Here is an 18194-nt window from a genome sequence, read left to right on the forward strand (position 1 = left end):
ATTTATGTCCAGTTTTTTAAACAAGCAAACATTTATGTGCATATGTCCAGTTTTGGAACTTCCAAAAAAGTATTTCCAGTTTTTGAATTACCAAATTTTAAGTTCAATTTAAAATAGCTAAAAATAGCGAAGGTGCAATTTTTTTAAATGTCACAAAATATGATGCTCAAGATGTCAACCACTTCATATAATTTTCTTTGAAGAAGAAATAAGATACTCCTAAATATTTCGTTAAGATTTCGGGAACTTTGGTTTGCATGGTCGGTTTTTACTTGCAAGATTTCATTTGTTCCACCTTCCACCTGAATTCAAATTTATTATTCTAAATAAGGCTGAGTTCACAAAAAACAGTTAAATTACAGATTTTGCAATTCTTTTTTACAAGAACTATATCCCCTCCCATGACGAGGAGTTGGCCTTACTTTGATATCTACCGTCCTTGGTTTCGCCGATTTATCACTCATACGCCATGGACCTCAAAAAAATAAAATGTTCTAATTGAAGGGAGAGCCAGCTGATTAAAGGTCGGCCAAAGCTCCCAATTTTAACCAGTCAAAAAGCGTGAGGCATAGCCATAAAAAGCCAAGCAAGTTCTTCCGTTGAAACAGAGTACCATTTAGCGAGTTGTGATAATCTACAGGGGAACATCGTTGGCACCATTTCAAAGTCGCCAGCCTAAATACAGCAGTACTGAGTAGAGATATTTAATTCAATGCCCATTCGTTATATTAAAACTAGGGCTGAAACCAAGATGCTCCCTTCTGGTATCAGTATACCTTCGTTTGAAGAAATAAGTTAAAAGTTGCAGAGCAATCAAATTTCGCAGTAAAGCAGAATGGAAGCTCATCAAGATCGAAAAGCGCAACAGGATTCGCAGGCCGTTCTTTTTGGTAATGTTAAAGGTCGTTTGAGGACCGGCGAAGATGGACAACAAAAACTGTATCTTCCGAGGCTGCACCAAGCGAAGACATGTTGAGAAGTTTAAGGATAAGAGAAGGAGAGTGCGAAACTACTTAGTTACGAAGATGTGGTCACCAAATAAATATACTGAAGGACTAGGAAACCTGTAACAAATCCCGATAAGTAGCGCTTCCAACGATTTCAACTTTGAATTTCGAACTGCTGGTTCTCTTCGCAATGCTCTTATGATGCCCAAATCATTTTGCTTGTAAAAAAGAAAATGCTGATGGGAGAGTTCATGGAATGACCAAGCAGTGACACATGCCCTGGTTTTCACCTAGCATTCGCTGAATTGACACAAGGCCAGTATTTCCAAGAGAAGTCCACAAGTAGTCAAGGGAACTGCAACTCCCTCTCTTTTTATGTGATATCAGTATGGCTTGGAACTCATACCAGTCTAACAAGGTAATACTCAAATGCTACCGAAAGAAAATTTAAGCATGCCCCCACCACCTTCGAGTGCACGGTAATCAGACCTCGTATGTCAGTTAGACAACTGGTGCCCCTAAGCCTGACTGTAGTTCTTGCTGCAGCTACCTGATTTGCAATGTCGATAGTCGCTGTGTTAAGCATGCCGTCACGAGCCACTGTAAGAATGGTCCTAAGAACCCCCAGAAATTCTAATAAGAAGAGATCATTAAACAAGCTTACTGACTAGCGTAGGTTTCTCCAGCATATCCCGCAGGACGAGGACTCCATAAAACATAATGGGCTAGAGTACGGTTTCATAGAGCCAGGAAATTACTTTGATAGAGAGATCCAACCTCTTACCTATTGTTCGCTGCAACTGTACAGAGCCACAAGTATTAGAATTCATCAGCAAGCGCCAGACGAATGCCTCCGACCGAAGATGGAGTTGATACTTTATACCTCTTGGTGACTAAAACAAGTTCCGTTTTACTATTATTTACGGCAAGTCCACAGTTCGCAGACTATTTAGTCACCAAGTTCAAGTACCCTTGGTTTAAGTCTTAGTAAAACCTCTACCAACTAACAGCTCTACTTAGCAGCTTAGTATGAAAACAATCCTGTGGCCTGTTCTTGCTTACCTTACGCTGAATGTTGACACCACCCCACTCCGCCGCGACAACGCTATCACTTTTTTCGTGATGCCTTTTCGGTACTATTTCGGTACCTTTTTGGTATTTTTTTATGCACTTTTGCAGCAATTTTCTGATGCCTTTTCGGTACTAATGCGGTACCTTTTTGGTATTTTTTCGGTACTTTTCCGGTACATTTTCGGTATTTTTTGGTACCTTTTTCGTGCTATTTCGGTACTTTTTCAATACTTTTTCGGTACTTTTTCCGGGACTTATTCAGTTCATATTTCACTTCTAAAGATTCCGCGTAGCCTATTTTCAAGCACTATGGTTTTCATATTGATGATCGAAATTTATGTTACCAATTTTCATCATCCCACAACGGATTTGTTAAGAGGTTGTCCATTTAAATTATGCATATCGAAATTCCATAGGCTGATCTTAAGTGCCTCGCATTCACTTTCGAAGCAAACGTCAATTCCCAGTTTCAACAGTAATTTAAATACAAATTGAGTTTTGCAAATTTTAAAGATTCTCCTCTTCACTATTTGCACCACAATTGCACCACCAGCCAGGTCATGCGTGCAGAATGCCTTCGCGCAGGAAAAAAGGGGTGCACAAAAATATGCAAAATTTTCCGCATTCATAACCGCAAACCGGAGAAACCAAACCAAAAACCAGAATCCATATTCGGTGGCAGCTGGCATGCATGAGATGCCTTTTCGGACGTACTTCATCTTACCGCCTTCACTTTCAACAAGTTTCCTCGCTACTAACCTGCTACATACGTACATAGGTATGTGCATTAGGGTGGTCCAAAAAGAGGTAAAGTCAGAATTTAATTGCTCTCACCCCCCTAGGATTGTTCTACATCGAAAAAATATGGGGTATTTTTTTTTTAATCAGAAGATATTTAGAGGTCGGTCAAAATTTTCCATGTATTTTAATATGGGAAAAACAAATGGCATAGAATTCTTGAAAATCAGTATTTTCCGATCGAAAAACTCAGGTTCTCTTAAGGAGACTTTCAGTTGTTTATTTAACCATTTTTTAATACTAACGATTTTTGATTGGTTCCCCCATTGAATTTTTCTCTGCTATGAAAAAATGGTTAAATAAATAATTGGGTTTTATTATTGGGAATCTTCTGCAGAGAAAGAGAATTTTCCAAACGAAAAATATTGATGTTGAAGAGTTGTTTTTCCTCTTATAAAATACATGGAAAGCTTTGAGCGCTTTGGGCGACCTTTAAATATTTTTTGATTTCATTATAAAAACAAAGGGGTATAATTTTTCGGTATAGAAGAATCCTAGGGGTTCAGAGCATCGAAATTCCGACTTTATATTTTCTCATGCATTTTTGGACCACCCTAATGTACATATATGTACATACATATATACTATAGATACACTTACACACTGAACTTAAATATTTGCGCAAAAGTTCAACAATGAAATTGAATTTTCCCAACATAATTTTCATGCACACACAGAAACGCACAAAATGAAGGCTGCAAATTGGTTGACTGTCGAGTGCCGGAGAGTGAAGGGAGTGCGTGTGGGAAGAGCATACATACGCTACATGCTGACATTAAGAATTCATGCGGCAACCGGAGGCACATTGGCATAAATTTCGGTTGGTTGCTTATCAGCGGCATGACTGCTGTACACTGTTGTTGTTAGTTTTTTTGTGCTTGTTGCCTTCCTGAGTCTTCCTGAGATATTGGGCAATCTTTTTGCGCGTGTGCTTGTATGCACTTAATTTATGCAAAAATGATTGTGTGCGTATTTGTGGCTTCATTCTGCTTTCATTTGCAGCATTTCGAGATATTTCATTTCTTTTGAAAAATTCACGAGGAATTGTCAATACCGTGCAGGTGCTCTATGAGTGCGAATGCGTGTGTGTGTGTGCGTGTGTGTGTAATTGTGGCAGGCGAATATCGATGGCGGGCATGAAAATTATTAGCTTCAATTCTCCAATGGAAAAAAGTTCTGCTCTTGTTTTCGTGGGGATTTATTTAACAATCTTGCAAAAGAAAATACTCGAAAAAAGATTGCATAAAAAGCGTAACAAGGCAAAAAGAAAAATCATGAAAAATACAGAAAGTTCTTCGGAAGTTAAATAATAAATATGCCAAGAGTAAATTAACAAAGGTAAATTGAAAGCGCGCAAAATTTGCCAATTTTCAGGCACTTACTCGTACCAGTCTGCACAGACCTACATATATGATGAAACAGCAGTTCTTAGTGCCCATTTACACGAAATGTTATTAAGCTGCTGTTTTCTTATTTTTCCTTTTTATATATATGTATACGTATTTTTTATATTTTTGCATTCCGATTAGCAAGCTTTTTTATGCGCCAATTGCATGCTGAGCGGCCACAACGCGCATGGAGTGTACTTTTTGATGCATTACTGGCACGGAAGTTTTCTCAAATGTGGAGCAAATAAGGCTGCATATTATAGTACTTAGTACATAGTACTGTTATTTGAGTGGAAGATAATCCTTAAAGATAATACAAGTACTTATTCTTTAAAGCGTGTCTGTTTGCATTTTTACTTTAGGTTTGCAGACAACTATATAGAAGATACTTTTCTCAATGTCAAATATTTTTTTTATAAACTCAAAGGAGTATTATCCCCTTATGAGGAGTACAGTACATACTCCTTGGTAGACCCTACCACCTAGAAGATCGATCGTCCACCGCAGGTTGTTAAAAATTGCAAAAAAGAAACGAGGCGTGCATCTGTGTGCGCGAGCCAGAAGTAAAACTTCTTTACCGCATCTATTTTTAGACTTTACTGTGATTACTGGGGACAGAGAGAGTACTGATGGCGAAAGAGGCACTGGCACTGGTAGTTCCTAGCATCGGTGAGACCATTGTTAGGAGGAGGTGGGCTGTGCTGGTGGATCGTTCGGTAGTCCCTGGCAATGGGTGAGAGTACTGATGGTGACCGTTGAGAGCAACCGTTGGCTCTCGGCAACGATAGAATTACCGGTGAGCGGTGTATACGGCAATGCTCGGAAACTGTTATACTCTCTTTCCCATTATAGGTTAGGTTAGGTTGATGTGGCAGTCGGTTCAAGTTACCAACGCACTTAGACCTTTTGAAGGTCCATTGTGGTACCACTGTAGAACACGAGGGTTACCGCGGGTTCCTCTGGGTGACTAAGCAAAAGCCTGAAGTCCATCATTAATCGACTGGTTAGACGTTTAGCAGTGTGGTTTTCGATCTGGAAAGCCTACCACAAACGACGCTTTTAATGTAGTCCAAATTCCTGACAAACAAATCAGCACTCACCAGCATTACGTTGATTTCAATGGCAAGCGGTCCAGCATTTAAAGAACAGCAACTTCAACTCTGGTGTGACTAGGCTTTGGTCGATCGTTAGACACCTGCCCAACCCGACGAGACGTGACTGCAAATTAGAAATTCAATTCGGTGACCATATCTCTTTAGAGCCAAGGTGATGCAGTTCACACTGCCAAGAGCAAACGTCGAGTGATGTGATCAGATTTCAGCATAAACTGTCACAAAAGTGCACCTCTTACTTTCTACAGAAGTAAAGTTCACGTAGCCATAGGGAAGACGAAAGCCTTCAGAGCCATTGATATCGACAAAGTATCCGTGCTGGTGATACAAACATTTCAGCCGATGGGAATAGCATACCTCTACAAGACTCGCAATTCTTCGACGGCTACCTACATGAGCAATTGAAGTCTGTGTCCACGAATGTCTTCGCAGAAGGACAAATGCGGCAACAATAAACATCATTTCGGAGAGCCAGGTAGCGTTAAGAGCAATTTTCTCCAATTAAGCGGTTAAACTAGAATCCAGTAACAGAGTAGCCCTGTGGTGGGTTCCGGGTCATGAGGGTTTCAAGGGCAACGAAAGGGCTGACACTCTAGCGAAATGCGGTGGTCGGCTTTCAGGCTTACTTGGTCCATCCAGAGGATACACAGTAAAGCTCCAATGGGGATGGAAGGACTTGCAAGTTCAATGCGCACGACAAAAGGGAAAAGGCAGTCCAAAGATTCATAACTTCCTCCCGTGGAATCTATGAGCAGCAGCAAAATTTTAGCAGAGAGTGTTTAAAAACTCTCACCGGATACTGCAGACTGAGGTACCATCTGCACAAAATGGGACTCTCTGAGAAGACGAACTGTCGGTTTTGTGGGCTAGAGGATGAAACCTCGGGAGCATGTACTATGTGATTGCCCCAGTAAACTCAACTCAGTCTTATATACCTTGGAAAGCGACTATCATCTCCATCCAGAATCTGAAACACGACACCCTCAAAAGTGCCCCAGTCTTAGATTGGAGTGACTAGATAAGATTTAGCACAAAAGATCTAGCTAGGTCGCAGCGCTATATATGCCCTAATATACCAACATAATTCCAGCTCAATCATTTCTTCTGTGCTTCAATCATAAGTATATATTATTTCAAATATCTTAGTCAATTTTTTTTGCCAACAAGCTTTCTTCTTAATTTAAGAACTATAAAAGTAACTGCTAGTTAAACCAGCAACTTTTTGATTCCTCGCATTACCGCCTTCCCAATTAGCGCCTCCGACCACCACACACTTTATGCCTCAACGAGTTTCACGCCAAAAATTTAAAAACTCAATTTTCCATCAAATTACAAACCAACACATAAAAGTTTTCTAAAACAAATGAATCTAAAAGAACAAGCTGAAAAAATTACAACTGCAGCCGCAAAATTAACCAACAAAAGAATCCATTAAAAAATTGTAATTCCAATTGAAAGTCATACACGAGTGCGCTAAGCAGGCAAAACAAGAACAAAACAAAAAAAAATTTCCATAAAATGAAAATCATAAAAAAAACGTGGAAATATAAAAAATAGCGAACAAGCAAAAGAATCTGCACACATGCCGGCCCGACCAGCTGGCTAACTGAAGTGGTTAATTGGCTAACGGCCACAGTGAACAACTGACTGACTGACTGCTGTTGATGATCGGCTGACTGACCGTCTGACTGACTGCTAAGTGCAATGGCTTCAATAGAAACTTTTAACGCTTGAATAATTGGTATCGCGTGCCAGAATCATGAAATCATGCGAGTAGGCAAAGAAAGAGAGCATAATGATGATGGACTTAGAAGTAAAGTGTGAGAGTGGAGGAATGAGTGATTTGATGAAGAAAATAGCCTAGTGGCTTAGGTGTGATATTGAATGATGGATAAATGCTGTCAATTTCTATTCCATAGAGCTACGCTGTTCGGATCTGCAGGAGTATGATAAGAACGCACTTAAGGAGTTGTTGATATTACTAATAGAGGGTGAGTCTAATAAAATCATCATGAGATGTAGATAGTATGAGTAGCCCGTGATTTCTTTAAAAATATAGTAAAGTGTTTTTGCATCTTGAGAAAATATGTATTCAGCTATTCAGCAAATTATTCAGCTCTAAATATTAACACCAAAGCATCATAATTTGACAAAATGTCTAATTTAGTTTGTCACAAACTACTGTTCAGCTATTCAGCTCGAAATATTAGCATGAAATCATCATATTTTAACAAAATCGTGAATTTGATGTGCTGCCAATGACAATTCAGCTGTTCAGCAAATGTTACCTATAATTATTACATTCAAACTTGAGCTATCATGAATCGAATGAAAAGGACCAATTTTTTTATAAAGTTCAGACGAAAATCGCTGTGCTAAATTATTCCCAAGACTTGCGCAGCTTATTGAAGCTAGTATTCAGCATATTGTGCCAATTTAATGTAATGTTTAGCTGATAACCCAAGTCTTTAGCATATGTAGCTTATAACTTATCTGCAACATTTAATTGTGTAAATTTTATTTACAAAATCGAAGGGCTAACTAAGCTATCGGGGAGGGTAGTAGCGCAATGTATGTATAGCTGAGCATGGTTTCACAAAACCCCAGTATCTCGTGACCTAATAAAGTCTGCATCAATTAATAATTTTAATCTAATTAATTAAACTTGAATTTGAAATATTAATAAAATTGATGACAAAGAGGAGTAAATAAAAAAAATTTAATTTAGTTAAAAAACTATTTTTTTCACACTTTGTTATGAGAATTAATTTTTTTATTAACTTTGTTTTAAAGTGTATCTTTTACTCAAAATATGTGCAAGTTTCATAAAAGTCTAGTACTTCAAAACACCGCAAATGTTATAAAATTAGCATTAAAATTCAAAATGGCATATTTTCAAAAATTTTTTTTTCTAAATAATTTTGAGTGAAAAATTTTCTCATCTCATATACTTAGAACTAGGATTCCTCAAAGTTTCACGAAAATCGAAATACCTTTTGAAAATATTGACATTTATGGCGTGGAATAGCCCAAATTTAAACTCGTAATTACTAAAAATATTCATATTACGAACAAATTACTTAACTAGCAATACTAAACATTTCACTCAATTTATTTATTTTACAATCTATTCAGCTCATCATTCAGCGTATTATTCAATTTCTTTTAGCTCATACGCAAAGTATGAGGCACAGGTGAAAATTCAGAGAGCAAACCATTGTATTTTTCTATAAATCAATAATAAAGCACACCCAAAACTAATTCAGCTTGTGTATTTATCCCATATATTAGGTTTTGAGTATTATAGGAACTTCAGCTGAGAATTCAGCTCATAATTTTATTGCCTTTTTTGCTGAAATTTTCTTACGTTTAAGCTGACAACTACGGAAGATATTCAGGAACTTCATAAAATAGCTATACAGCTATTTGTCAGTCCCACAAAATCTATATTTCCGAAAAAAAGAGATATTCATATAGTTGGCTCGCTCTCTCAGCAATTCAGCCAACAACTTATGACTTTATTTGGGCACGTGAGTATGTAGAAGACCGTGAATAATTCTTTAAGCTATAACTGGGGTATTTTAGGACAGTTTTGCACTAATAAATATATTTGACGTTCTTATGAAGGTACTAATTTAGCACATAATTTATTCAGCCAAAATTTTGTCTATAACAACTTGTATTAAAATAATTTTCAATTTTCATTATTTAAATTATTCAGCTAATAATTCAGCGGAAAACCTTATTCAGCTGGCTTTTAGGCATGATTTTCAACTACATAAGCAACTAATATTAAGATATTTTATGTCAGTTTTTAGCAAAAATGTTATTATCTTTCCAATTCAACTGCTAAATTGGCAATTACTTTATTCAACCAACTGCGCAGCCAGTTAAATTTTTTTAATTATTTCAATTAAAAGTTCTGCACAATACTTATTCAGCGAGCTATGCAGTAGATTATTCCATTATTCATTCAAAAAAAATTTAATATTATATATCGTTACCTTAATATGGAAAGGCCCTAACTCATACAGTCGCTGAAATGCAAAAAAGCCGTAACTGACTAAAATTTTTTATTGCTTTAAATGGTTTGGGGACACATAATTCGATGAAATACATTATAATCAATCGAAGCGGGCATTTCGGATTTTTGCTTAGTTACGGCTTTTTGTATTTCAGCGACGTTGTGAGATAGGGCCTTTCTATATTAAGGTAACGATATACGTTTTTTGTCCAACAATTTTTTTTACCTGTTCCGCCTCCAAGTTAAATATTTGATTTCCTTATTAAGCTACTCATTCAGCACATAACTTATTCAGCTGCATAATCAAGCAAAATTTTATCTATAGAAAATTGTGGTAAAATAATTTTAATTTTTAATTGTTTAAATTATTCAGCAAGTAATTCAGCACAAAACCTAATCAGCTGGCTATTAAGCGGAATATTCAACTATATAAGCAGCTTATACTAAGATAATTTATGTGAGTTTTTAGCAAACAAATTTAGTATTTTTTCTATTCTGCTGCTAATTAAGTTTACTTAACTAAGGCAGGCTAAAATTTAATTTTTAAAATTTTTTTTTTGCTTTTATTATTAGACAAAACTTATTCAGCTGCCTATTCAATTACTCAATCAGATAAAATAAAGTTATTTTATATCAGTTTTTTGGCCAACAATTTTTTCATTTGCCTATTCGGCTGTTTTTTTTTTGTTTAAATCATTCAGCACACAGTTTTTTCAGCTATATGTTCAGCTAATACTTAACAATAGCTCTGGTATATCCATGATGTTTAATGGTTACTTGTTTTACCAATAATTCAGCTATGATATTCGATCTGTAATCGAATTGCTTATGCCAATTGAAAAAATAATAATTCAGCCACAAATTTAGCTATTATAACACAACTTAATTTTATTCTTTGCATAGTTATTCAGCAAGCTTATTCAGCTCTAAGCTTGCCAAGTGCTACTGTGCCACTTCGCATCGGGTTTTTTTTTTGGGTTTACAGCACTTTTCAGGCTTTCGGTACTCAATTCAGCTATACAAATTAAAGCTGAATAAGGCGTAGAACTCCAAACCAAGTTTTTCGGTCCTTCAGCTTTTTTGAAGCTTACAGCACTCAATTCAGCTAATACAACTTAAAGCTCAACAACATGCTGAATGCCTTAAAAGCCTGAACTCCTGAAGAAAACTTGGTATTGAGTTCTGCTCTTAGAAATGTCCAAAATTCACGAAGCTGGCGCTTATTCAGCAAATCATTAAACCGCATGCCAACCTCTTTTTTTAAACATGGATCTATTTCTCATTTGGCGGGACACGCAAACACTTTGCTGCCTCGACAGTTCTTTGCACATCATAAACTAGTTAGTTAAACAAACAAGCAGCAACAACAAACATAAAATTATAAAAAATTTATTGCAACATTTAGGCATTTGATATTTTACTGGCAGCGCACTTGCAATAACCGGCATTGTAAAATTTATGCTGTTGCTCTAATTTCCTGTCTTTAATCTTACTTTTTCCTTTCTTTTTTTTCTGTAATATAACAAATAGAAGAAAAGTAAAAACAATAAAACTGTAATTAGAAAATAGTGAAAAAGAAAATTCTGCGCGTGCTGCACTGATATTAGCTGAGTCATAAAATTCAGCTACGCTTGCGTGTTGCAGATTTATTGCATTATTTTTTTTTTTTTTAAGAATTTCTTCTTCTCTGAATGACCATTCGAAATGCAACGAAGCGTCGCTGTGAGTTTATCGATTTTTCGTTTATGCGATTTTATATTTTTTTTTTTCTCATTTTGTGGTTGGTAATGATATGTATGTGCATACATTTTTTTTGTGGGAAGTAAAAAGTCAACCTTTAATGACTTCCTTTAGCTGATTATAGGAAGTGAAGCAGAAATAAATTGCAGCGACATCTATGAGTTCGAAATATGTGCGAATTAACACAGTAGGCCTCTTTTTTCAAGCTATTCATGATTCCAAGAGCTTTTGTGTTACTAAACCAACGGCACAACGAAATGAGAATCACCTCCCATTTTGAAGTCGGTACAAATTCCTGAATTTTCGTAAAGAAAAGATAAGGAAAACATTTTTTTTCTGTTTGAATAATTTTTTCGACTTTAGGTAAAAAATATATTTGCTAAAAAGATTTTAGGCCGGTAGCCCTGCTAGTTTGTTCTCTAATAAAAGATGTCTTCCTTTAAAAAATTACTCCTGTTTCCGAAAAATCACTATTTTTCCTAAAATTCCTACAAGTGCATATTTTTTCCAATTTTTTTTTCTTAAAAATTTATTTTCTTTTCTATAATTCTTTTCTAAAGCTATCTTCTTTTCCAAAAGCTCTTTTCTAATTTAACGTAAATTTTTCTAGTTTGGTAAAAATATTTTTTTAATTTTGTGACATAAATAGGTAAGTAAAAATTAAGCACACTGTAAAAAGCAGAAAACCACACAGTTTTCTTGAGAAGAAACTCTTTATGAGAAGCATGTTTCCTTTCGTCCTGAAAGGGTTCAAAAGAGAGAATTTGATCAGTTTTAACTGACTAATTGTAGATTTATCACGTCTAAAACTTAGCAAAGTAAAAGCACTAAGTGGTCGCCACCGCTGTACACAAATCCTATCGCACTCGTTATACTTACGAGTATAATTGCAAACATTGTTCAAGGATTGGTTTTCTTCCCCAATTAGGCGTTGGAACACTCAATGCTGGTCGGTAATATCCTGTTGAAAAGCTTAGAAAACAAGTGTCTAAGCAGAATTTATTGAGATTAGTTGCCATCTGCTCACTTTATTTCGCCTATCTCTGGTCATAAATGTCTTAAAGCAGCGATGGTTACAGAGAGCTTTTACTTTAATTGCGTATACTTATAAAAAATATGTATGTATATAGGTAGCATAAAATATATGAAGCCACAGTTCATAACCGATCTAATTCATGTGTTCCTAATTGAGACTACGCGCTTAGGCAGCTGAAGAAACTCCGAATACCGTCTGCGGTCCACAAGCGGCCAAAAAACTGTAAAACTTGGAATTTCGGAGTTTTCGCCCATATCTCTTTGAGCCGGCTAAAGACTTAAATGCCTATGAGAAGACCGCCCAGACAATTCGGCTGCTATGCAGTTCCCGGTAGTGTCGCTGCGTCTCGGATCGCATACAATCCAGGTTTGTAAGCAATCCGGGTCATCGCGAGGGAGGTCAGACAATATAGCGCTGATATCTAATTGGCTGTCAGTGTAGATATTTCTACTCCTGATTGGCATTACAAAAATACTTAGCCGGTCTACTGACCAATATAAGGCGCTAACCTCTGCTTGAAACGTCCTGCAGAAATCTGGAAACCTAAATTTGAGATTAAGGGCACCCTAACTATCATCCAACTTTGATCTCTCCAAGAATATGTTCACTGAAGAAGTCTCCAGTATGTCCATATTTTTAGGTAGTAGAGTCCGAAACGTCCTGATGACTCTAACAAGGCCCGCTCTTTCCAAGCACTCTTATTTTTTAACTTATATACATTTTTCTACATAATTCCATTCCATTCCATTTTTCTACACACTGCCAGTTGTATACTATATTTCTCTCATTTCGAATATTACCGTTTCAGACAGGGAAGAAGAATTATGTATTGTAGAACGTTCGTCCGAAAAATTTCACCGAAAATCTCACAACGTCGAAGCCGGAATACAAAAGTAGTATATCAACTTTGTAGAGGGGTCCCACGTCATCCCAAAGGCACTATTACAGCTTAGTAGAGCAAATTAAGTATTTTTACTGTTCAATCAGTATTTGGCTTCCAGCTTCCTGCAAAGGCACACGCCTAGGTACTTAACCCTGTAAGAGAGCAGATATTGAACTCTACCGATCGAGGAAAGCTGGGCATAAGGCGCTCTAAATTTCCTGGGGAATAAGATGAACGTCCATTTGTGACAAAGTTTAACTTCTCCAGCTTTCCTCTGAACTTCCCCGACCAGGCTACGACAGTTATGTCACCGTTATCGAGTTTGAGCTTACTAACTAGCGTTGTTGTAGTTGGCGTTGGGTTTTATTGCCTCCTCCGGTAGCATATTACATATTAAAAATCCGTCGATATAGGGGAAGGTACAAACCAAGAAGTATTATGTTCTTAAAAGACTCTCTAATAACTTACGGAATTGTATGCAAAACAGATTCTACTGATCTGATACTAATTATTCTGAAATACTTTAGAGACATATGAGTAGGTACCTTTTTTGGTCTGGCGTTTGGAAAAACCCCTTTAGTCCTCTAATTCTTTGCGATACCTACCATGTCCATGCAGCTCGCATAACTAAACGAGCGTCAGGCAGCAACATGACGGTTCCGCTATACTGGGTAGTTGAGCTCGAATAATGCTATTCGGAAACATAAATGTGATGGCATTCAAAATGGTTGATCTCCCAAAGCAGGAGACGATTTTCTAGTAGTCTCCAGCCAATGCTGACACTTTTAGAAACTTTAGGGGTTTTATTCGCGAATTTTCAAGACTTTTCAATCGCTTTGTAATAAAATAGTAAAATTGTTAGACCTTTGATATATACTTAAAAATGAATACTCAGTAGGGTCTCTTAAAACAAACCTGTTTTCAAATTAAATAAAAAACTATTAAGTAAATATTTCCTACTCACCCTTCAACAAATGCTGCAATATATTATCCTTATGCTCCTCCGAATGTGGCTCACCCAGCACGATCAGCAGATAGCAACCGGTTAGTGGACTTGGTGGTCCAACCATGCCACCACCCAAACTCGACGGACCACCACCGCCATCAGAGCAAGCGGTATCGAGTGGCGGACGACCGCCCGCCTCTTCGGACGGTGGCAATGAGCTGGCGCCCGCATCGGTGCCAGCATCATCGCCGCCCATTGATGAGGTGGAAGCGGCACCGCCTAAACCACCACCAACACTACCGCCCACACCACCACCACCACCGTCACCGCCTTCTGTGGCATCGCCGCCAGCTGCAGCGCCACCCGTCTCAGTATCTGCGGCATCGTGGCCATTGTCATTGCCACCAGTGTCCTGGCCAGTTGGAGTGGCGTTGACATGCTCTGCGTTCTCACCACCACCACCGCCATTCAAATGTTCAGCGACTGTTGTGCCAACACCATTCGTCGTAGTGGTGCCTATGCCGCCATTGGTGGCCAAGCCGTTGCCTTCACCATTGCTGGTGACAGCAGTTGCGGCGGCGCTTGCGTTGTTACCGTTACCGTTGGCCATTGTTGTTCTAAGTGGCGCGTGCGCACTTGTCGATTGGTGTGGTGTAGTGTTTTCTGAGCGTGGATTTGTTGTAAGTTATAGTTGGGTTGAAGTTGTTGTGGATTTCTTATTGAGCGCTCAGCAGCAGCGCAGTGGAAATGTCAAAAGTTATTAAGTTGGATTTAAATGGTTTTCTGGTCTAGGCTAATTTGGTTTGAGTCACTGTAGTTGTTTAACGGGTTTTTCCAGATGTTTGCCTTACGCACTTAGAAACGCGTTTAGTCGGAACTTAAGCGCAAATTTAAAATATTTTGTCACTTTTTGGTTTTTTGTATGGTTTTTTTTTTTGGTATTTGCTTTCTAAAGTTTAACAGGAACCTTCACTAGCACTTCAGCGCGCGCAATTGTGCAGTTTTGAAAACGTCACAATTCTTCTTCTATCTGAGAGCGGAACCTCGCTTTCGCTTCTCTACTTACACACGATTTTTTGAATTCAAAACTTCTTGGAAGTTTCAAATCCAAATCAGTCTTTTCTTTCGGTTCGAAATAATTTTGGTATTTCTACTTTGTTTGGTTTGTGTCTTGGCTTAATTGTGGGTTCAAGTATGCACTAATAATCACATTCACGGAAATTCCTTAAAAATTTCTTATAAAAATCTTTAGAAAAATTTTGAAATTTCAAATAATTTTTTTCCCAATTTTTCGCTGCGTAGTTCTTTGCTTTTTGCCGGCTTGTCTACGCGCACTTTGTGCTTCACTCTTGTGGCATGTACTACTTCGAGTTACTCTGTTGGCAAGCGCCGTTGATGACTAACTGTTTTCTGCGTTATGGCACGACTGCTGCAACAGCACGTCGCCACGGCCAAAAGAGAGCGCGAAATTTTCTGCACTAAATTTGATTTAATATAACTTTTTGTTGTTGTTGGCTTTTTTGCACTAGCGCTGCAACTTCAAGCAATTGCGACTCCGCGTTGTCTATGCAGCGGTTGCTTTAGCTGATGTTTTTGTTGTTGCTGTTGCAATTGTTATTTCGTTCTTTGGCGTGTGTGTGCTCTCGCGCCGTTTTCCGTTTATAAATGGAAATTGGAAAAGCGTGTGAGATGCAAATTTTTATTCTTGCACTTTGTTGCTGTTGCGCTTGCTTGCAGCTGAGCAAGTGAGTTCTTGAGTGTTTTTCTTTTGAGTTTTTGAAATTCAGGTTTTTCGAATTTACTCGTACTTTCTTCGTTGTTGTACAGAGTAAATTAATTAGTTTGGATTTTTTTTATTTTTTAAGTAAATTAATTTTTGAGGTTGATGTGTATGCGATTTTATAAGCTTTGTAATATTGTTTTGCTTAAATAGTTTTTAGTAATTTTTTAAATAATTTTTAATATTTTTTTATTTATATTTTTTGGTATAACTTCTAGTTTTTTTGACTAGCGTTATTGTAGTTGGCGCTTTAGTGGTTTTAATTTAATTTTTAATTTTTGTTTTGTTTTTGCATTTATTTGCTGCGGACTTGTAAATACTTGTATGATTTTTTGCTGATAGATTTTCTGGTATTTTTTCTGTTATTCTTTGCTTTATTCTAGTATATAATGTGTAGTTTTTATAAGAGTTTACTTTTTTCTAATCTTTTTAGCATAAATATTTGTATTTAATATTTTTTGGTTTTGAATCAATATTTTGCTGCTGGTTTTTAAAGTCCACTAAAAACCGTAAAATCTGCAAGAAAAGAAAAAAATGTTTATGAGTAAGGAAACTTTTTTGACGATAGTTTTAAATATTTTATTAAATATTCCTGCGAGCTAATTAAAAAACCTGGAAAGAATTTTTAATTTTTTATTCCATAACTTTTTTCATTCAAACTTGTTACGCATTTCCCCTAACTTGTACGGATTTTTTTTTTATTTTATTAGATATTTTTATTACTAAAATTTTGTATTTTGCGCCAGTGTTGAATTTTTTTATAATATTTTGTTTTATGAATTTAAATTTTTTACAGTTGTTTTAGAACATATTTTCAAAATAATAAATTTTCTTTTATTTGAGACCTATTTAACAAAACAAAAAATGTCAACCCCATTCAAAAATTTTTAGTTTTTTTGGTTAGTTGGCTTCAAATATCACGAATTAACTTCTTTAAAGCTCACCCGTAATATTTTGTGAAATTTTTCAGCTTAATTTACTATTTATGTGCTAAGAAATGGCAACTCTGTTCGTAAAAAATTAGGAAATACAATTTTCTGAAACACTTTAATTTTAATATCTACATTGAAACATTTAGCACGACAAAATTATTTCGTTATTTTTACCCTGTATGGCCAGGTGGCAACCCTTCAATGAATTTCTTTGAATTGAATTCCTTAAATATCTCTCACTTGATGTTAGCATGGAAATATGGGGTTCAAACGATTGGAAAATGTAGTAGCAAGAAGTGGCAACCCTATTGATTCAGAAGAAAACACCTTTCGCCTTATACCCATAAAAAATATGCATAAATAATTGATCTTACTCATTTCGATATGTGGTTGGTAACTCTACTTGTAAATATTACTGGACCATTGTATTTCAAAATTACTTTGGTTTGAGACTCCGATTGCAATATTTTATATAAATTTTCGTATAAAATTATAAGCTAGTTGGTAACCCTATCGATCCTTAATTACAGCTACATATATGAATGAAGTGATCAGCAAAACTAAGTGAATGGTGAAACTCTCGCAAACAAACTGAAGCATTCACTTGCCGAAGTTGTCCACTAATCCTAGTGGCTTGTCATTTATTCCGCATTGATTTCAGGAGTGGAAAGATCTAAATATTATTTTAAGAAAAATTATTTTAAAAAAGTCAAAATGCGTTTGCAATTCACAACCGACTACTATAAATCATGCACAACTTACACATTCTATTTTGAGGTCGAAAACACCCCAAACGCAAACAGCAGCAACAACGAGAACAACACTACAAAGTAGTGACCAAACTAGCAGCAGCAAGCATTAAAAACGACCATTACTTGACGTTAACCACCACCTCAGCCACGTCAGTGTCTGTCGGTGGTAAGTAGTATTAGATGACTTTCGGTATGACTATTACTCATCAGCTGAACAAATAGCCAAAACGTATGGAAGCCAAAAAAGCGCTAAGACAACAAAGGAGCTGCCCACAACAAAGCGTTGGGTGGACTGCTCTACACAGTGGAGTATAAATATGTAGGAAAGTTTTTGCGCGTGTGCCGTGTGAGAGTGTGTGTGTTAACTGAGTTGTCGTTGCGGCGACCACCAAAGCAGTTAACGATAAAAATACAGAGCTGCAAACGCACGCAGTCAAGCCAACAAAGCATAACCAACTTGTCTTTTGATGGCAATATTCGTGGCTTTACTGGTTGGTAAGCTTAGTGTTATAACTTGATTGTTGTTGGTGCTGCTTTTTTTTTTGTTTCGTTGCTTTTTTATAGCGCGTTTACGTTCACTGATTTTCTAATGGCTTATGTCGTTTGATATTATAAACAAAATATTAGAAAAAATGTCCTTTATACGAAAATGCAGGATAATAAAATTTGTCAGCAAATTTTATGGGAATTACTGCATAGTCATGACACCATTTTGAGTTAGGGGCATCGGAGAGATGCAATTCGTGTTCAACAAGGACACAACAATAAGGGGACAGTTGGAAAAA

General features: G+C 36.7%; 1 protein-coding gene and 1 long non-coding RNA gene across 2 annotated transcripts in view; both read right to left on the reverse strand.

Annotated features, from left to right (window-relative positions):
- The window catches only part of LOC118748873 (microtubule-associated protein futsch), a 509684-nt gene extending 493794 nt beyond the window's left edge, over nucleotides 1-15890 (reverse strand). Inside the window, exon 1 of the mRNA XM_036483593.1 lies at nucleotides 13964-15890. Within this exon, the coding sequence (XP_036339486.1) occupies nucleotides 13964-14555 (592 nt within the window). The 5' untranslated portion in view covers nucleotides 14556-15890. The remainder of the gene's footprint in view (nucleotides 1-13963) is intronic.
- Nucleotides 15891-16205: 315 nt separating this feature from the next.
- LOC118748874 overlaps nucleotides 16206-18194 on the reverse strand; it is a 28686-nt gene continuing 26697 nt past the window's right edge. Inside the window, exon 2 of the long non-coding RNA XR_004994106.1 lies at nucleotides 16206-16241. This is a non-coding gene — a long non-coding RNA (uncharacterized LOC118748874). The remainder of the gene's footprint in view (nucleotides 16242-18194) is intronic.

The sequence above is a fragment of the Rhagoletis pomonella genome, unplaced genomic scaffold (genome assembly GCF_013731165.1).
Source record: "Rhagoletis pomonella isolate Grant_MI unplaced genomic scaffold, Rhpom_1.0 Rhpom_scaffold_00013, whole genome shotgun sequence".
Taxonomy (NCBI): domain Eukaryota; kingdom Metazoa; phylum Arthropoda; class Insecta; order Diptera; family Tephritidae; genus Rhagoletis; species Rhagoletis pomonella.